General features: G+C 40.1%; 2 protein-coding genes across 10 annotated transcripts in view; one reads left to right on the top strand and one right to left on the bottom strand.

Moving 5' to 3' along the window:
• LOC127576300 (centrosomal protein of 57 kDa-like) overlaps window positions 1–2,128 on the bottom strand; it is a 28,177-nt gene extending 26,049 nt beyond the window's left edge. For 2 of the 5 annotated variants that reach the window (XM_052026798.1, XM_052026801.1), the window contains exon 1: window positions 1,995–2,100. Coding sequence is in view for 1 of the 5 variants with exons in the window: in XM_052026802.1 (XP_051882762.1) it covers window positions 1,537–1,563 (27 nt within the window). In the remaining 4 variants the exon portion in view is untranslated. Of the gene's footprint in view, window positions 1–1,536; window positions 1,693–1,994 lie in introns of those variants that run through there. The other 3 variants (XM_052026803.1, XM_052026802.1, XM_052026800.1) reach the window with 3 other exon arrangements.
• The window catches only part of fam76b (family with sequence similarity 76 member B), a 40,293-nt gene continuing 20,477 nt past the window's right edge, over window positions 1,803–21,618 (top strand). The window contains exons 1-6 of one of the 5 annotated variants that reach the window (XM_052026805.1): window positions 1,803–1,929; window positions 2,382–2,526; window positions 10,221–10,285; window positions 10,372–10,426; window positions 17,867–18,031; window positions 19,722–19,885. In XM_052026805.1, coding sequence (XP_051882765.1) covers window positions 2,446–2,526; window positions 10,221–10,285; window positions 10,372–10,426; window positions 17,867–18,031; window positions 19,722–19,885 — 530 coding nt within the window. In that variant the 5' untranslated portion in view covers window positions 1,803–1,929; window positions 2,382–2,445. Of the gene's footprint in view, window positions 1,930–2,118; window positions 2,527–10,220; window positions 10,286–10,371; window positions 10,427–17,866; window positions 18,032–19,721; window positions 19,886–21,618 lie in introns of those variants that run through there. The other 4 variants (XM_052026804.1, XM_052026806.1, XM_052026807.1 and 1 more) reach the window with 4 other exon arrangements.

Below are 21,618 nucleotides of genomic sequence, written 5' to 3'. Positions count from 1 at the left end.
ACCAACCACACCTTCTTCTCCCCACCCCTTTCTGCCTTCCACAGGGACCCCTCCCTTCATGAATCCCTGGTCTGTTCATCCCTCCCTTACCCATTGCACTTTCCCCTGCCCGGACAGCAGATATAACACTTGTCCTTACAGCTCCTCCCTCACCACTATCCAGGAACCTAAACAGTCCTTCTAGGTGAGGCAAAGGTTCACATGCATCTCTGCCAACCTCATTTACTACATTCGGTGCCCCCACTGTGGCCTCCTCTACATCGGCGAGACCAAGTGCAGACTCAGTGACCGTTTCACAGAGCACCTATGCTCAGTCCACAATGGCCATCCAAAGCTCTCAGTTGCAGACCATTTCAACTCCATTTCCCATTCCCACACTGACATGTCCATCCTTGGCCTTCTCTACTACCAGGATGAAGCCCAACACAAACTGAAGGGGCAACATCTTATACTTTACCTGGGTACTCTACAACCCAGTGACACGAATATTGAGTCTTCAAATTTTAGGTACCCTCCCCCCTTTTCCTGCCTCTCCTTCTGATCCTCCCAATTTTTTCCCCTCCCCACCCCAGCCCCCTTCCCCCTCCTGGCTCCATCCACCCACTTTACACACATTCCTTCCCCTCTCCCCCCCCCCCCCCACAGACCTGGTTCCAACTGTCGTTCACCTCTTCCCTAATGGTTCCCATTCTCTCCTCCTTTACTTATCTGAATCCAGCACTGGTAGTACTTTATGTTCCTGCTCATCTCCCTTCAGCAGCCTTCTCCTATTTTCACACTTCCCTCCACCTTGCTCCACCTGTTGTTTTTTTCCTTTTTCCTCTCTTTGTCTGCCTCCATCTATCATTCACCTGATCGTCTTCCAATTCCACCCCCACTCACCTCCCCTACCCGGCACTACCTGCCTGTGATCTTACACCCCTACTCAGTCCACCAGTCACCTCAGAATCCTTTCTTGCCACTCTCCTCCTCTCTCTGCTGGCCACCTCACCTCTCCACTCAGTCCTGATGCAGGGTTTGGACCCAAAACATTGACAATTTTTCTCCGCACACAAATACTACTCCACCCACTAAGTTTTTCGAGCAGATTGTTTATTGCTCCAGATTCCAGCATCTGCTGTCTTTTGTGTCTCTATGGAATTCATTTATATCTTGGCTATTGAACCAATGATGTAATATCTCAATTTTCTCAGGACCTTAACAGGACTTTACAACTGTAAAATAGGACGGGTATTCTATTAGCAGCAGCACAATTCTACCACTGTAATGAGTTCCCACCTGTTCCTTCTCTTTACATAGGAAACAGGAGCTCATAATTGAGAAAAGACAAAACAGACTGCAGATGATGGAATCTGGAAGAACATCTTGAACGCATCAGCGGGTCAAGCGGCATCTGTGGAAGGTAAAGGTGTACGTCGACGTTTCGGGCGGGCATACCCGCCCGCCCCAACGAGCATCCCTGTCGTCTGGAACCGGAACCAGGCTGCAGCCCCGAGCCCCCGCCATCGCATCGCCTACACTGAAGGAGAACCTCACCTGCTGGCTCCTGTCAACAGCTGCCATGGCCAGGTGCTTCAACTGGCGACTTCACCCGAGGGCCGCCGCCACCAGCAGAAGGCAGCCCACCCGCCCGCGTACCGGAAAAGCCGAGCGAGCGAGGCGCGCGTGCACGCGCGCAGCATTTCAAAGCGCCGCGAACGCGCGTTCCCGCCCCGCTCGGGCGGGGGTGGGCGGAGCCACCGCGCGCCTGGGCTGTTACCCAATAGGCTGAGCCGCCTGAGTGACAGCCGACCGCCCTCGCCTCAAACCGGCCTTGCGTCGGCCGACCGGGGGTGAATCGGAACGTTTCCTTTCCGATGTTATTCTTGTTTATATTGAGGAATTTTTTTAAAAAAACAGGAAAATCTGCCGCGCAAGCCAACTGTGGCGGTAACTTAAATTTATATAAATCCAGACGTGTGGTTTTGTTTTCCTCGTAAGCGCGGGACTCCGACCTGTATTTCGAGCGCACTCTCATCAGCGCGGGAGGGAGCGTTTCAAACTGCCCGAGTTTGGTTGCGCGGCGCCAGCCGTCCAACCGTCAGTTTCCATCGGTGGCCGCGCCTGCGGGGAGCCGTCTTCTGACTGGCTGGAGCAGTTTGAGCGTTTGGGGCACTTCGCCGTATGGAGTCTTCCTATTGGCTAGAAGGTCATGCTGCGTTCGCCAGCGTCCGGTTCTGATGTCGCCGGTCCGTGCGGTGTGACGCCGGGAGGTCAGATTCGTTATATTATTCTGCATTTGGTTGATCGCCCCTTTGATTTTTTTTAAAAGAGAAGATTTTTTTTCATCCGTCCCTGAAAGTTGGTGTTTCGTTTTTTTTTGTTTTCGCGTATGTGTGAAGAAACCGGCTGAGGGGTTGAAATTTGACGGCGGGTGTTTGCGGCTATTGATTGGTGTTTGAAATAATGGCCGCGCTTTACGCCTGCACCAAATGCCACCAGCGGTACCCGTTCGAGGACCTGTCTCAGGGCCAGCAGCTGTGCAAGGTTCGTAGTAAACATCAGCCCCTCCCCGAGGTTGCTGCGCTTTCCGTGTGGTGTGGGCCGAGGCTAATCGGCGCTGAAATCCGATTAGGGCCTTCTCTTTCGGAGTCGCCGACTGAGTCCGTGTTCCTCCCTTGTCAGCGGCTCGCCTGGCGCGGCACTACCCGGGCACCCGGTCTGCCGAGTACCCGCGGCCCGCGGTTAAACTCGCCGTAACAACAGTTGCTTTTTTATTCCACGGTGCGGGTTCGGAGCGGAGATTCGTCCGAGTTTTTAAAGTTTTAAACCTACCTTCACTTGTTCACCCAGTGTCTTCCCCACGCGCTCCCCCCCATACACTTTTTTAGATATTGTGTTAGGGTGATCAAAGGATATAGGGGTAGGGCAGGAAAGTGATTCTATATACATATTTTTTTTCATTATCTTCCTTACGACATAGAAGGAGGCTATTTCGGCCCATTGAATTTTATGTGTCAGCTCACAGGATAATCCTATCCTGCCACTAATTTTTCTTCATTCAGTTTTTCACACACACGTCAACTTTTCCCAGATTCTACACTAAGAGCCGATTTACAGTGGCTAATTAAACTACCAACCTGCATCTTTTATGGGATGAAAGTGAAATAGAAGACGGAAGTCCATGGGGTCACAGGGAGAACGTGCATAGATAAAACAGTACTGCACAGGACCAGGCCCTTTGGCATATAATCACTGTGCTGACCATGATGCCAGTTTAAACTGCACATCTGCCTACTCATGGTCTATATGCCCCCATTCCCTGCCTGTTCATGTGTCTGTCAAAATGCCTCTTAAACGTTACTATGGTACCTGCTTCCACCACTTCCCCTGGCAGCACATTCCAGGCACATACCACTCTGTATTTTAAAAAAAAACTTGCCTCGTAAATCTCCTTTAAACTTTCCCCTTCTCATCTTAAATCTATGCCCTCTAATGTTTGACGTGGGAAAGATACTCTTTGACTATCTACCTATCACCTTTGACTATCTGCCTGTCACTATTTTATAAACTTGTATCAGGTCACCCCTCAGCCTCTGATGCTCCACAGAAAACAATCCAAGTTTGTCCAACCTCTTCTTATAGCTAATGCTCTCCATTTCAGGCAACATCCCAGTGAACTCTTCTGCACCCTCTCCACGTCCTTCCTGTGGTGTGGTGACCAGAACTGCACACAGTACTCCAAATGTGACCTAACTAAAGTTTTACACAGATACAACACAATTTCCAAACTGTTATACTCAACACCTTGACTCATGCCATATGTCTTCTTTATCATCCTATCTACATGTATTGCCTCTTTTAGGAAGCTATGGGTGCACCCCAAGATCTCTTTGTATATTAGTGATGCAGGATTTCCCGTGATGCGGTCCTGATGCAGGGTTTCGACCCAAAATGTTAACAGTTCCTTTCACCCATGGCTGCTGCTCAACCCTCTGAGTTTCTCCAGCAGATTGTTTATTGCTCCAGATTCCAGTATCTGCACTCTCTTGTGTCTCCTAAGGGCAAAGCCATTTACTGTATACTTTTCTCTTACATTTGACCTCACAATGTGCAACACCTCACACTTGCCCAGATGAAACTCCATCAGCCATTTCTTTGCCCTTATTTCCAACTAATCTATATTCTGCTGAACCAACCTCATTATCCACAACTCCATCAATTTTTGTGTCGTCTGTAAATTTACTAATCAGCCCACCTATATTTTCATCCAAATATTTTTATATATATAAATATATAGATACACACACACACACACACACCAGAGGGCCTTGCACTGATCCTTGCGGAATACCACTGGTTACAGACCTCCAGTCAGAATAGCACCCCTCCACTACTACCATGAGGGCCTTTGCAAATTATACATAGACAGCATCAGAGGTCAGGATTGAACCCAGGTCACTGGAACTATGAGGTAGTAAGGAAAGACATGATTATATTTTGAATGGTAGAGCAGTCAGGAGGAGCCGAATCGCCTACTGTTATTTCTGTTTTATATGTTCATATGAACACATATATTAACTTGCCTGTTTACTACTACTTGTTCTGTGGAAAATGTTCCAAAGCCAGCTAAGCTTGTACAACATTATCTGAGCAAAGGCAGGTAAACACTGACTTTTAAAGTAACTTGAAGACTTGCAGAATGCTTATCTACCATTCATTTCTTCACTTTGATCAGTGAATGATGTATGTGACTAAAGCTGAAAACTCTGGGAAGTAGCTATGAGGAAAATATAATTTAGTATTTCATCTCTGAATATCTAGATCATGATTATTATTATTATTTTTGTATTACCTAGACTGTTTTTAAACCTACACAAAATGGTAGCTTTCATAGAATTTTGTAGCAGAAAAAGGCCATTTGGGCCATTATACCTGTGCAAACTCTTCTGGAAAAAGTCCCAATTAGCTGCTTTTTCAAAAATTTTAGCAAGTTTTTCACTCTGCAGATATGCTTCCAATTCCCATATGAAGTCACAAAGCAAAATAAAACAGATGCTGAAAATCTGAAATAAAAACCGAAAAGGCTGGAAACACTTATTATGCCAGGCAGCATCTGTGGAAAGAGAAACAGTTAACATTTCAGGCCACCCCCTCATCAGAAATGGCAGAAAAGAAAGCAAAGCGAATATTTAATTCGGGGAAGGGTCAGGATTGCTGTGGTGATAAGCTGTTGATGAAGCTAATTGGCTGATTGATTAATGCAGACAAAGATATTCCCTTCATTCTATCCATCTGTACCCCACCCTTCCTGCAACTTAAAACTAACTTGCTTTCTTCTTTCTCAGCTCTGATGAAGGCTGTCCACCCTGAAGCATTAACTCTTTTTCACTTAACACAGTTGCTGCTTGACCTGCTGATTGATTATTTCTATAATCTTCCAAGTTCTGTGCTTGTTCTGAACTGTACAAGTTTCAAGAAGTTATATACTGTTTCAAATTATCTTCACAGAACAACATTCAAAGGCAGAAAGTGTATTTATTTGTTCATAAAAGACCCTTGTAATGGATGTCTCCTGAAAACTAATTCTGGGCCCAAGATTAGGACTGGAAGTATTAAACTTGTGAAGATTTGTAATGTATCACAGTAGATTACATAGTACACAGGGAATACTTGTAATTGTGCTCCATCCTTATCCTGTGTATTATGGCAATAAGCAGTTCATGCTTTATGTTCGTAGGTCCCCGAGCTAGCAGACACATCTGCTTTCTAGAGAATTTGTAGAGTAGTGATCTTCTCGGAACAGCAATCTTTCCCACACTAATCCAGGGCAATAAAGAATTAATTTTACCTTATCTGTTACTGCCAATTTAAGATCAGTTGATTGAATGAATCTGTGCTGTTTCTCTTCTGTTTCAGATGCTTGTTACATAGACTTGGTGGCATCAAGGAGCTTCAAGCTATTCATAATGGTGCACTTGCACTAAATCTTGTAACATTTACATTTGCCTGGCTTACGTTAAACAGCTTATTACACTTTTAAAGGTAGTTGCAAATAAATAGGCAGAATTGTGAAAGTAATACAGTACAGAAACACTATGTCCATGCCCACCATCAAGTTCCAATCTACACTAAACCCATTTACCAGCATTTGTCTATAGCCTTTAATGCCTTGGTTATTCAAGGGCTCATCTCAATATTACTTAGGAGTATCTGCTTCCTCTGCTACTAGGTGAAAAGATTCTTCCTCAGACCCTTTCTAAACCTCTTACCATTATCCTAAGGTTACGCTCTCTAGTTTTGGACACCACTGCTATGGGGGAAAGTTTTCCACTATCTATGTCCTACAAAGCAAATCCCCCTTGGGCCACTTCTGCTCAAGGGAAAACAAACCCAGCCTATCCATTCTTTCCTCATAACTGGCAATATCCTGGTGAATCTCAATGCAGTCACATCCTTCCTATATTGTCCAGAACTGCATGCTGTGGCTTAAACAATGTTTTATAAAGTTACACCATAAACTTGCTGCTGTTATATTCTCTGCCCAGGTTAATCTAATAAGAGTTAGTATCCAGTATGCCTTCTTAACCATTTTATCTGCCTGTGCTGCTTGGACTTGTAGACAAGATGCATCTGTACCTCAATATTCTTTAGGGTGCCACCATTTTTTGTTTATGGCCTATCCTTGTTAGTCCTCCCAAAATGCATCACTTTGCCTTTTTATCAGGATTAAAATCCATCTGCCATTGCTGTGGCCTTTTTACCAACCAATGACTATCAACCTGTAGTCTAAGACTATCCTCCTTGCAATCAATATCATCAACTTTCATGTCATCTACAAAATTACTAATCATATCCAAAGTATTAATGTATATAACAAACAAGAAGGATCCCAGCACTGATCCCTGTGGTCACGGGCTACAAATTAGAAAAGCAACCCTCCACCTCCTAGTACCAAGCCAATATTGGATCCAATTTGTCAACTTGCTGTGGATCCTGTGGGCTCCAACCAGTTTCCAGATGGGGGAATCGTGAGAGAAAACAGATGGGAGAAATGCAAAGCACTCTAATCAATGAGCTGGGGCATGACTAGCAGAGAAAGTGATATCATCTGGATATCATCAAACATTGTAGGTAGCACAGATTGTGGTGGGAAGCGAGCACATCTGTGCCACCTAAAATGCATTATTAAAACGGTCATTCAATGCAAAATTTTAATATTACGAAATACTGTATTATAATTTAGGCAGTAGATTTGTAGAGTGTCTATGTTTACAAATTGATTTGAAGAACAATCCTGGAGAACTACTAATTTACAAAATACAGTTTTCAAAACTGCTTTATCTTCATTAAGAATTTCAAATACCACTATTTCATAGAAATTTATTCCAATGATTTATTGAATAATCAAGTCATTCTATGTATTCTAAATCTGTAGGTTTGTGTTCATACTCCTGATGATCAGATTTACATCACAAATGTAACCAAAAAGAATTGAGGTATTAAGCAGTTTAAAGCCATCTTCTGTGTTGTAAAAGTATCTGACATTTAATTTAACACATTTCCTAGTTGCATAAATTATTTATAACTTCCTTTTTTGAAGTAAAATTGCACTTTCTTATTCACAAACATGCAATTAGTCTCTAAATGCAGTAAACATATTTGATTGAAAGGTGTAACTGCACAAAGCTTTTGCATTGAAAATCATGAGGAAAAATGAAAATTGTAGAACACTAACTAATAAACTGGAGTGTGCCCAGCAGAGAAGTGCATTCAAATGTGGAATCTGAAATGATGCTCCTAAGTCAATGAGTCTCGAGTTGTTCATTAGTTGTTAGTGAGGGAGCGGTTGTTACCATTACTTTTAATTCATTCCAATTTGGAAACACATATGTGTACAGTCTGAGGAAGAGGCTGTTATCTGCATTTATGAAATCAAAATAATCAATTATATACCAATGCTATAAAAATGAATTTGATGAATTTAACGTTTTAATCAAATATCTGGTTAAACACTATGAATCAACAAATGGAATGGGGATTTAGAAATTTACATTGAATCCATTTTAAGAGACGAGTTCAATTAATTATGTAATATCAGAGCTGACAACGTATGCCAAAAATGTTTTGTTTGTAGATATTAAGTTATGGAGGAATTATGGAAGCTGAGGGCACAATTGGAGGAACAGTTATATCAGCTACTAATAAGATTGTAAAAATAGGTAATACGTTTTCTTTCCAAAATTACAGCACTCCCTTGGTACAAAATTGAAGTGTTTTCCTAGTTTGCGTGATCAGGTCCTAAAAGTGGTCTTGTCACTTTCTGATTCCAAGATGTGAATGCTATGATTGACCCATTACTTTTCTTTAATTTAAATTGCTTTGTTGTCTTTCACAAATGTTGATCAAATTAGAAGATTTCTATGGAATGTGCAGTGGAAGAACTTTTGTTTCTGAGAGAGAATTCGATAATTAAACAATACAAAACCTTTAGCTCAGAACTCCTATTGTATGTTCACAAACCAAGGCATATTTGTAAAATACAAAAAACTATTTGAATCAGAAATTTACAGCATCGAAGGGGGCCATTCATTTTGTCATCTCTGCTGTTTTTGAAAGAGCTGTCTATTTAAATAAAAATAATGGGTCAATCATAGCATTCACATCTTGGAATCAGAAAGTGACAAGACTACTTTTAGGTCCCATTCCCCAGGTGTTTCCCACAAACCATCAGACTAGTCCTTTTAAAGTACATTCCCAGTTTTGTTTTGAAAAGTTCCTATGAAATTGGTTTCAACATCCATTTAGGTAGTTTTCTTTGGGATAACTTTCAGCAGGGAAAATATTTTTGCCTTTTCGTTCCTTTGTCTGTTGTTTTAAATCTATATACTCTCAGGTGCCAGTTTCCTATCTAGAGATAGCAGTTTTTTCCTATCAAGCTCCCTCATGGTTTTGATTGTCTCTATTATGTGTCCTTGTAATTTTCTCTGTTCTAAAGAAAACTCTCTCTGCTTCTTCAATCTCTAATTGTTTGTACTCTTTCATCCCATACATGACTATAATGAAACTCAGTACCCTCTCTAATTTCTTGATACCCCTCCTAAAATGTGGTGCCTGGAACCAAATGCAGTGCTGTTATGATTTATAAAAGTTTAGTAGACCATTTTGTATTCATTGCCTCTTAAACAAAGCCAGGTACTCCAAACACTTTCTTAATCAGCAAACTCAGCCATCTTCAAAGGCTTGTTACTCTGCACCCATTTTACAGCTCTTCCTCAAACATTGTTTTTTTTATCATTTAAAAAAAACAACTTTTTATCACTTGACCGCTGACAGATAATATTTTAGCTGCTAATTCAATGGCCTCTAATGGAGAGCGTATTCTTTGATAACTTCTTTAGTTCCAGGCAATTTTTGTGACATGTTTGATTGTAGTAGGTATAACTTGGACAATGTGCAATCTGATTTGTTCAGAAGTACCAACGCTTTGGCATCTGGCTCACCAGGCCCCAGTTTCTCCCCCACCCCCCACCACCAATCCTATTGATTTCACTGGAAAATTTATTGCACTGCTCTAAAAATGTCTTTTTTAAAAAAGTGAATTCAATGAATGTGAGAGTATTAGTTGGAGTAACATCCAGTTGTCTGCAAAAATCAGTCAATCGGGTGCCACCGAAGTCCTGTTGAGTGTGCTGGATAAGCGGAGTTTTACTGTATATACTTGCTGTGCATTTCAAACTTGCATATGTTGAGAGTAGTCTGTTTGTAATTCAGTTACTTAATTTAAAATTGAGTAATTCAAACTTTGTTTTCAATTAATTTGCTAGATATCTTTAAGATTTTATCTGCTAATTTCTAAATAATCCATACTTCTATAGTATAAAAAAATACCTTTGAATTGTCAGAAATAGAAGTTATATCCCATTGTATCCTATTCTTGAAGTGATCTGATGCTTCATACATAATTCTTTTTAAACTCTTTAGCTGCGAGGTATACATGACAAGCTAAGTATTGAACCTGTTATAAATGCTTTTTCCTTTCATCAGTTGGGGAATTATACAGTTGACGAGTTCGCATCCAAGTTGAAGAGCAGTTACATTTAATGTTTTACTTTTAACATTGAAATTTTCAGACGTATTTCATTTTATAGTATCTCTCGAACAATGAGCTGCTTTGGTAATAAAGTTTCCAATACTGTACATCAGGCTATATTAAGCTATTTTGTTTTTCTTCTAAATAGGAGTGTCGCATAGCACATCCAGTCGTCAAGTGCACATATTGCAGAACTGAATTCCAACAAGAAAGGTACAGTGGTTATGATGTTTTTATTTAGTTCTATGATCTCTGAAATAGTAAATATTTCTGAATTATGGGTTTCTTATTTTATGCAGCAAAACCAACACAATATGCAAGAAATGTGCACAGAATGTGAAGCAGTTTGGAACAGTAAGTTGATGCAGCACCTTGACATTTTATTAAATAAGACAGTTACTGGAATTTTGAAAAACATAATAAAGCAGAACATGTAAATTGTGTTACTGGTAGAGTTATTACTATTTCACCATCAGTGGTAAAATCTATGTTTATAAATAATTTAAATGCTAATATTTTACTAATATTCCAAAATCCAGTTTTTGAGTTTGAGCAGGTTCTCTCTGTTTATTTCTGCTTAACTTTTTTACTTTCCATTTTTTAAAATCTGCTTTCATTTACCTCTTGTTCTATCTACAGGTTATAGAACCATAGAACACTACAGCACAGAAAACAGGTCATTCAGCCCTTCTAGTCTGTGCAAAAATGGTATTCCGCTAGTCCCATTTAGCTGCACCCAGTCCATAACCCTCCAGACCTCTCCCATCCATGTATCTATCCAATTTATTCTTAAAACTCAAGAGTGAGCCTGCATTTACTACATCAGATGGCAGCCCATTCCATACTCCCACCACTCTTTGAAGAAGTTCCCCCTAACCTTTTCCCCTTTCACCCTAAAGCCATGTCCTCTCGTACTTATCTCTCCTAATCTAGGTGGAAAGAGCCTACTCGCACTTAATCTGTCTATACCCCTCATAATTTTGTAAACCTCTATCAAATCTCCCCTCATTCTTCTGCACTCCAAGGAATAAAGTCCTAACCTGTTCAATCTTTCCCTGTAACTCAAGTCCTGAAGACCTGGCAACATTCTAGTAAATCTCCTCTGCACTCTTTCAATCTTACAAATATCCTTCCTATAGTTAGGTGACCAGAACTGCACACAATTCTCCAAATTTGGCCTCACCAATGTCTTATACAACCTCACCATAACATCCCAACTCCTATACTCAATACTTTGATTTAAGAATGCCAGGATGCCAAAAGCCTTCTTTATAACCCTGTGTACCTGCGACGCCACTTTCAGGGAATTATGTATCTGAACTCCCAGATCCCTTTGTTCATCCACACTCCTCAGTGCCCTACCATTTACTGTGTATGTCCTACCTTGATTTGTCCTTCCAAAATACAACACCTCACACTTGTCTGCATTAAATTCCATCTGCCGTTTTCTGGCCCATTCTTCCAGTTGGTTCAGATCTCTCTGCAAGCTTTGACAGCCTTCCTCGCTGTCGACTATGCCTCCAATCTTAGTATCATCAGCAAACTTACTGATCCAATTTACCACATTATCATCTAGATCATTGATGTAGACAACAAACAACAATGGTCCCAGCACAGATCCCTGAGGCACACCACTAGTCACAGGCCTCCAATCTGAGAAACAATCATCCACTACCACTGTCTGTCTTCTCCCACACAGCCAATTTTGAATCCAGTTTACAACCTTTCCGTGGATACCTAGTGTCTGAACCTTCTGAACTAACCTCCCATGTGGGACCTTGTCAAAGGCCTTACTAAAGTCCATGTAGACAACATCCACAACCTTTCCTTCATCTACTTTCTTGGTAACCTCCTCGAAAAACTCTACAAGATTCGTTAAACACAATCTACCAAGCACAAAGCCATGCTGACTATCTTTAATCAGCCCTTGGCTATCCAAATACTTGTATATCCGATCTCTCAGAACACCGTCGAATAATTTACCCACTACTGATGTCAGGCTCACTGGCCTGTAATTACCTGGTTTACTTTTAGATCCTTTTCTAAACAATGGAACTACATGAGCTACCCTCCAGTCCTCCGGCATCGCACCCGTGGCTAAGGACATTTTAAATATATCTGCCAGGGCCCCTGCAATTTCTACACTAGTCTCTCTCAATGTCCGAGGAAATATCTTATCAGGCCCGGGGGATTTATCTACCTTTATTCGCTGCAAAGCAGCAAGCACCTCCTCCTCTTTAATCTCTATATGTTGCAATGACACTATTGCCCATTTCCCTTCCTTCCATTATCCACTATGCCAATTTCCTGAGTAAATACTGAAGCAAAAAAAACTGTTTAAGATCTCCCCCATCTCCTGAGGCTCCACACATAGACGGCCACTCTGATCTTCTAGGGGACCAATTTTGTCCGTTACTATCCTTTTACTCTTCATACACTTGTAGAAACCCTTCGGGTTTACATTCACATGTGTGAAGGTAAACCCGTTATGTGTGAATGTGTTATGTGTGAATGAGTGTGTTAATCTTGCTTTACAGCTCAATCACCTGTGGTAATCATAAAATAGTTTTATCTGCCAAAGGCTGTAGATAAATTGCACTTCCATCAGCATAAGATTTGTTGAAGTACTGGTAGGCTGCTTTCACCTGCCTTTCAGAAAATGGAATGAGAAAAGCAAATCACATTAAAGAAAAAAAATCTATCTCCTTTTAAGCTATAAGAATTGATAATTGAATTGCTGGAGTTGTCTCATCATCTACAGAACAGATTTTCACCATGCTGCTGATTATTTTCAGAGTAGTTTCCATGAACGAGAAAAATGCCTGATCGTGGTATAAATGTATCTTTGTAAATTTATTTGTGACTGATCTACAGTTATCACTTCTTAACTTCCAGAGATAGCCACTTCCTGCCACTAGTTTTTTTTAAAGAAAAATGAAATATTTGAATTTCCCAAGATAATATTTCTACCTCTTTTTGATATATTCATTTATATATTTTCTTGTGTTACATTTTAAGCATTTTTGGTAGAATGATACGATTAATTACCAACTTTAATTATTGTATCTTGCAACTATAGGGGTGTTATTATGACTAACAAAATGGACTGTGTAGTATTTATCTATTGATTATACAGTGGCATGCAAAAGTTTGGGCACCCATGGTCAAAATTTCTGTTACTGTGAATAGCTAAGCAAGTAAAAGATGACCTGATTTCCAAAAGGCATAAAGTTAAAGATGACACATTTCTTTAATATTTTAAGCAAGATTACTTTTTTTATTTCCATCTTTTACAAGTTTCAAAATAACAAAAAAGGAAATGGGCTCGAAGCAAAAGGTTGGGTACCCTGCATGGTCAGTACTTAGTAACACCCCCTTTGGCGAGTATCATGGCTTGTAAACGCTTTCTGTAGCCAGCTAAGAGTCTTTCAATTCTTGTTGGGGGGGATTTTTGCCCATTCTTCCTTGCAAAAGGCTTCTAGTTCTGTGAGATTCTTGGGCCATCTTGCATGCACTGCTCTTTTGAGGTCTATCCACAGATTTTCAATGATGTTTAGGTCAGGGGACTGTGAGGGCCATGGCAAAACCTTCAGCTTGTGCCTCTTGAGGTAGTCCATTGTGGAGTTTTGTGTTTAGGATAGTTATCCTGTTGTAGAAGCGATCATCTTTTCATCCTCAGCTTTTTTACAGACGGTGTGATGTTTGCTTCCAGAATCTGCTGGTATTTAATTGAATTCATTCTTCCCTCTACCAGTGAAATGTTCCCTGTGCCACTGGCTGCAACACAAGCCCAAAGCATGATCGATCCACCCCCGTGCTTAACAGTTGGAGAGGTGTTCTTTTCATGAAATTCTGCACCCTTTTTTCTCCACATATCTTTGCTCATTGTGGCCAAAAAGTTCTGCTTTAACTTCATCAGTCCACAGGACTTGTTTCCAAAATGCATCAGGCTTGTTTAGATGTTCCTTTGCAAACTTCTGACGCTGAGTTTTGTGGTGAGGACGCAGGAAAGTTTGGCTACAGAAAGCGTTTACAAGCTGTGATAGTTGCCAAAGCGGTTGTTACTAAGTACTGACCATGCAGGGTGCCCAACCTTTTGCTTCGGGCTCCTTTCCTTTTTTGTTATTTTGAAGCTTGTAAAAAAACAAAAATAAAAAAAGTAATCTTGCTTAAAGTATTAAAGAAATGTGTCATCTTTAACTTTATGCCTTTTGGAAATCAGGTCATCTTTTACTCGCTTAGCTATTCACAGTAACAGAAATTTTGACCAGGGGTGCCCAAACTTTTTCATGCTACTGTATGATCTAGTGCTTCCATGTTAGAAAGCAAAATAATGTTTTTATAACAGCAAAATTTTATGGTGTATCATCTGGTTTGCAACAACCAACATTATCAGGTATTTTCAAATATAATGGTCATATTTTGCAAAGAGTAACTCTGAGGCTATCAATATTCACTGATTGTGTACTAAAATCAAACAATGGCTTCTGGTGCCCACATCATATAGTTAAACATGCAAATCAATAAGTAGTTATCCAGTTTTCCTTAGTGCATAATAAGTTTTGCTGCCCTGCTCTCAGACCTCTTGTAGATGGTCCTGAATTATTTCAGCTGCCTCATGACAGGAAAGTACCAGCCAAAAACTCAGGAAAACAGCTTAGTGAACTGGATACAGAGTGGATCTTTACTTGCACACCAGTAAATTAGGCCAAATTGCTCATATATGGTAATGTCATTCTGTTAATAAGGAAGAAAACATTTTAAAATGTGTGGTTTAGAGTGGAGATTCAAATAATGACGAATCTACTCAAATTAGTGAAGCTTCTTAACAAACGCTAACTGTTTACTTAACAATTTAATCTTGTAGTTTAAAGGAACACAATATCACCTTGCCCCCAAAAGTAAGGAATTATGTATTCCCTGTAACACTGATATCCTGTGGAGCTCTTTCAATCCAATTTGTCAAAAGAGAGAAAAATTGCATATCATCTTTCATGACTCCAAAGCACTTTTCCACTAAGGGGTTTCTTGAGATGTCATCCCTTTCATATTGTGAAAAAAATATGCAGTTACTTTGTGCACAGGAGGTCCCACAGTGAACAGCTTCAACGTGCATTTGTCCATTCCAGAAAAGGGTTGTAGGTCTTTGTTTCAAATGCTTAAATTAATACTCTGAACAGTATTCAAAGTATAGTGATGTTTATTCTGTGTAATACATTGAAATTGAAAGCGGAAGTGCTTTATTTCTACAAATGTTTAAAATAAATTCCCTGTTTGAAAGAGCTCCCTAAGTTTTTGATAATATTTTAATTTAGGCTAGGGTTAACCTGCCATGGGATAAAGGTGGTTGTCTGATCTGGATGGAATGAAATTCTATTTGCCATTTTTGCCTTCCTCTGAAGTAAAGGGGGCTGTAAAGTGACACCCAAAGCAACTGTTCAGTAGTGATTGGGAGAAAATATAAAACAGTACAACACAAAGTAGGATATTTGGCTCATTATGGCTATGCATACACCTACACTAACAGACCAGATATTTAAATCTTTTTTTTCTTTGACATTTCATCTTTTTCTTCAATTCCTCTCCTGTTCTGTATGCCCTCCGGTATCAGGCTGTTGGACCATCCTTAAGTCTGAGCAGAAAGTGAGCAAAACTTAAAAACTGGAAAAGGCTCATTTTTTTCCTGAAAGTATTGTGTGTAATGAAATTGCCAAAATTATTTGCAGATTATTAACTATAGATTATAAAAATACGCAATTTCCCCCAAATATTGAAATTGCTTCCAGGGCACAAATTATTAGACTTACTGTATTACTTTGGGCATCACACTTCATTTTTCCTACTTTTCCCTCCCTAGCCTTTATAAGCATCACTAATCCATTCCACTCATTTGCCAGGCATAATTTTCAGCAGGAAATCTGGCATTGTTTTCCTGTCCTGTCTATGATGGTGCAGTCATTTATAGTATTCCAATTGGTATTGGTTTATTGTTGTCACTTGTACTAAGGTACAGTGAAAAGCTTGTCTTACAAACCAATCGTACAGGTCAATTCATTAGACAGTGCAGTTACATTGAGTTAGTACAAAGTGCATTGAGGTAGTACAGGTAAGAACAGTAACAGTACAGAGTAAAGTGTCACAGCTACAGAGAAAGTGCAGTGCAATAAGGTGCAAGGTCACAACAAGGTAGATCATGAGGTTGTAGTCCATCTCATTGTATAAAGGAACTGTTCAATAGTCTTATCACAGTGGGGTAGAAGCTGTCCTTAAGTCTGGTGGTATGTGCCCTCAGGCACCTGTATCTTCTACCCAATGGAAGAGGAGAGAAAAGAGAATGTCCCTGGTGGATGGGGTCTTCGACTATGCTGGCTGCTTCACCAAGACAATGAGAGGTAAAGACAGAGTCCAAGGAGGGGAGGCTGGTGTCCATGATGCGCTGGGCTATGTCCACAACTCTCTGCAGTTTCTTGTGGTCCTGGGCAGAGCAGTTGCCGTACCAAGCCGTGATACATCCAGATAGGATGCTTTCTATGGTGCATCGGTAAAAGTTGATGAGAGTCAAAGGGGACAAACCAAATTTCTTTAGCCTCCTGAGGAAGTAGAGGCGCTGCTGAGCTTTCTTGGCCGTGGCATCTACGTGATTTGACCAGGACAGGCTGTTGGTGATGTTCACGCCCAGGAACTTGAAGCTCTCAACCCTCTCGACCTCAGCACCATTGATGTAGACAGGTGCATGTACACCACCCCCTTTCCTGAAGTCAATGACCAGCTCTTTTGTTTTGTTGACATTAGGGCAAGGTTGTTGTCATGACACCATTCCACTAAGCTCTCAATCTCCTTCCTGTACTCCAACTCATTGCTGTTTGAGATACGGCCTACAACGGTGGTATCATCTGCAAACTTGTAGATGGATTTAGAGCAGAATCTGGCCACACAGTCATGTGTGTATAGGGAGTAGAGTAGAGGGCTGAGGATGCAGCCTTGTGGGGCACCAGTGTTGAGAATAATTGTGCCGGAGGTATTGCTGCCTATCCTCACTGATTGCAGTCTGTTGGTTAGAAAGTCAAGGATCTAGTTACAGAGGGAGGTGTTGAGTCCTAGGTCTCGGAGTTTGGTGACAAGCTTGCTTGGGATTATTGTATTGAAGGCAGAGCTGTAGTCAATAAACAATAGTCTCATGTAGGTGCCTTTACTGTCCAGATGCTCCAGAGCTGAGTGTAGGGCCAGGGAGATGTCATCTGCTGTAGACTTGTTTTGGCAATACCAGATAACACATGTTAAGTCTGGACTGATTAGGGATATAGCTTTAAATGGTGCCTAATTAGCTCAGCGGGAGCTGAATTGACTTCTTGTGCCATTTGCATGCCTCTTTTTCACCTTTCCTAAATTAGAATGTAAATATATTCAGTTAGCAATTTCCAAAGTTATTTTACCATTTTCATTTGTTAGAAAATAATTAGACACTAGCTCTCCTTGGTTACAATTATTTTGCAAAATAATTTAACTTCTGCTTATTCAAAGCAATATTATATATTAAAAAATCCTTTGATAAGGAAGAAACAGTCTGTTCATTTTCTGTGAATCTCAGTAAGAATCTGAGAAACACTTCAGAGTGAAATAGATATAATAGAACATTCAGAGATTGCTTTCTTTATCTCTTATGCTATGGCTACAAGACAACCAATACAAAATCTTTAACTGGATCATTAACTTCACAATTCTGAAGAAGTACAAGATTTTGTTCAATTATCAGTGTTTTTGTTTAAGCTGTCATTCTTTTTTATATACCTGCAGCCCAAACCCTGTCAATATTGTAACATCATAGCAGCCTTCATTGGCACCAAGTGTCAGCGTTGTACAAATTCAGAAAAGAAGTATGGGCCTCCACAGACATGCGAGCAGTGCAAACAGCAGTGTGCCTTTGATCGAAAAGATGAGAGTCGGCGAAAGGTAACGGAAGTGAGCAAAAGTTATTTTTGTACATTTAGCTTTGAAGTATCTGATTTAGAAATTTTTTGTTTTAAATTGCAAATGTGAAAATCATTTTTAAACTGCAAGGATTTATTTATGTAGTAGTTCATAGGATGCTAACGTCACTGGCAATGACAGCATTTATTTTCCAGTCCTATTTGCTTTAAACTGAGGAGGCCAGTAGGTTGGTGAGCCTTAAGTCTTGTATGGGCCACTGGTTAAGGATGGCAGATTTCCTTCCTTGAAGGACTTTAGTGAACTAGATAGGCTTTTACAACAATCTGATAGTCTCATGGTTACTGAGATAAGCTCTTGTTTTAAAATTCCAAATTCATTTAATTAATTGAATTTAAATTTCCCTTCCCGGCTCCCCACAATTCTGATGGGGCAAGTGGAACTTGTCTTTAGATCAGTCGTCCTGAACTCTAGCTGCTACTCCAGAAACATAACCATTTTGGTACTATACCTCCCAAATACAATATTTTGCTTCTGATTCATAAATGGCATAACTTCATGAATTTAATACTCATTGTAAAAGTAATCTTTATGTAACTTTTCTACTATTTATATAGTATTTAAATAAAAGTGTAACAGCATTTTAGGATAAGTGCATTGATAGAAAATTAAGAGTGAAATATCAAGTAATATTTACTATAACTAAACTGCTCCATCTTCAGTTGAGTGTTCCATTGATATTTAGGTGATAACACAAGTGTTCAACTTATGTGCGTACACAACGTATTTGGTAAACCTGAAATGACTTAATGCTATCTCACGTTCGTTTTTGTAACTATTGTATGGGTTAAGTTTTATCCTATGGATAAAATTATCTTAACTGGATTTGTCATAGTATAAAATGCTCCTGTTGTAGCTAATGGTTTGCAGTTTTTGATCACTTCTATTCTATCCAACGTTGACAGTTGTTTCCAGTTCTACTTAATTGTTTCAACTCTTTATGTGAAGATTAGTGGAAAAGTTTAAAAAGCTCTGGGGTATCATTTATCCAGGAAGACATTATACCACAGTAATTTATTTTAAAATGATGATTCTTAATTTTACTAAATCCTGAGACTGGATTGACTTTAATTTCCAATTTTGAACCCCCGGCTATTTATGAATCATATTGTCGGTCTTAGTTTGGCATTTACATTCCTATCTTCTAGTACCATTGTGTTAGCCTTGAAGTTTGAAGGCTATGCTAAATAACTTTGGAGGAAAAGTAAGCAGGTACTGAAAAATTGAATAAATATTTGAAAGTGAATAATAGATGGTTTCTTTGATCAATACGTACACATGGAGACTTGAAATCCATGAATAACTACTAACATCTGTTTTTCCTTCATTCCTGAGGATAATTTTACTACTTTTTTTCTCTGAAAAATTGGCAACATTTCATTAAGGTGGGTAAATATTGATTAGTGTAAACAAAATAGACGTAACAACATCTGTTAAAATTAGAAAAATGTTTGCATATCCATCTGAAACAGATTGATTGCCAAATATGTTATTTAAAAACAGGGAAGTTTGTAGTAAATATATGTTGCTACATGGGTTTGAAGTTACGGAGAACTTGCCTACATTCAAGAGCTTGCAACTTCTAAAATGACAAAATGTATATCATATAAACCATTTTCTCACCACATTTTGCCAAGGTTTGAATTTGTTTTGTTTTATAAAGGTTGATGGGAAATTGCTGTGTTGGCTCTGTACACTTTCCTATAAGCGTGTTCTGCAGAAAACAAAAGAACAGAGAAAAAACTTGGGTTCACACTCCTCATCATCTTCAGCTTCACTGCCCGAGAAAGACCTCTCAAAACATCACCACAGTAGTAGTCGCCACAAGTGAGTGCTATTAATCATCATAATGCTCCTGCCAGCCCACGTTGTTACTTCCTTATTTTCTTTCAGGGTTCTCCATTTGCATTTAGGTCTTTCTAAGTTTTTCCATGCAATATCTGTTTGACAGTGTACTTTGCCTGCACTGTAGAATGATACGGCATGACTATTTGAGGGCCCTCCCTCATAAAACTTCAACTTCCATTGCAATTTCTACCCCATCATCTTAAGTATTTTACATCTGCTAAAATTGGGTTGTATTATACTCCAGGAAAACTAGTTACTGCCTGTCAACTTTCGTCAGTGAAGACCAGAGAATGAATGGAGCGGCACTGACAGCCCAGAGGTTTGGGAGGGAAGGTGTGGGTTTGGGGAGGTGTTGCTACTTCACTCTTTCGCACCTGGACAGCAGGAGACACAGATTGTTGGAATTGCTCTGAGAGCCAACATGGACTCATGGGCCATATGGCCTCTAATGTTGTAAGAGAATAATGAAAAATGGAAGAAAGATCTAGGGAGAGTTAATTGGGAACAGCTGTTTTTTGGCAAGTCCACATCTGACATGTGGAGGGTGTTTAAAGACCAACTGCACAGAGTACAGGACAAGTATGTTCCAGTAAGAAGGAAGGACAAGGATGGCAGGGTAAGGAAACCTTGGATGTCAAGAGAGGTGGTGAATTTAGTCAAGATGAAAAATGACATGTATGTAAAGCTTAGGAAGCTGGGATCAAACAGAGCCTTTCAGGATTATAAAGAAGCCAGAAAAGAACTCAAGAAGGGAATTAGGAAAGCCAGGAGGGGCCATGAAAAGTCCTTGGCACGTAGGATTAAAGAGGATCCCAAGGCATTTTATACATACATCAAGAGCAAGAGGATAACTAGGGAGAGGGTAAGACCAGAGAAACGAAGGACTGCAGATGCTGGAACCTAGATGGAAAAAAAACACGATGAATTGGCTTGCCCATAGAAGACCATAGAGGGTAGTGGTCGATGGGACTTACTCTAGCTGGAGGTCTGTGGTTAATGATGTTCCACAGGGATCCGTACTGGGACTTCTGCTGTTTCTAATGTATATAAATGACTTGGATGAAAATGTAGATGGGTGGGTTAGTAAGTTTGTAGATACAAAGATTGGTGGTGTTGTGGATGGTGTAGAAGACTGGCAAAGGATACATCGAGATATAGATCAGATGTGGATATGGGTGGAGAAATGGCAGATGGAGTTTAATCCAGCCAGATGTGAAGTGTTGCACCTTGGAAGATCAAATGTAAAGAGACAGTACACGGTTAATGGCAAGACCCTTAATAGTGTTGATGAGTTGAGGGATCTTGGGATCCAAGTTCCTAGCTCCCTGAAGGTGGCTACACAGGTTGATAGGGTGATAAAGAAGACATATGGCATGCTTGCCTTCATTAGTTGAGACATTGAGTTCAAGAGTCAGGAAGTTATGCTGCAGCTTTATAAAACTTTAGTTAGGCCACATCTGGAGTATTGCATTCAGTTCTGGTCGCTCCATTATAGGAAGGATGTTAAGGCTTTGGAGAGGGTTCAGAAGAGGTTTACCAAGATGCTGCCTGGATTAGAGGGCATGTGCTATGAGGATAGGTTGAACAAACTTGTGTTGCTGTCTCTGGACTGGTGGAGGCTGAGGGGAGATCTGGTAGAGGTTTATAAGATTGAGAGGCATAGATAGAGTAGACAGCCCATATCTTTTCCCCAGGGTTGAAATGTGTAATAC

Source organism: Pristis pectinata, chromosome 11 (genome assembly GCF_009764475.1).
Source record: "Pristis pectinata isolate sPriPec2 chromosome 11, sPriPec2.1.pri, whole genome shotgun sequence".
NCBI classification, from domain to species: domain Eukaryota; kingdom Metazoa; phylum Chordata; class Chondrichthyes; order Rhinopristiformes; family Pristidae; genus Pristis; species Pristis pectinata.
The sequence above is the reverse complement of the archived record's forward strand: the minus strand, read 5'-3'. Positions and strand labels throughout refer to the sequence as shown.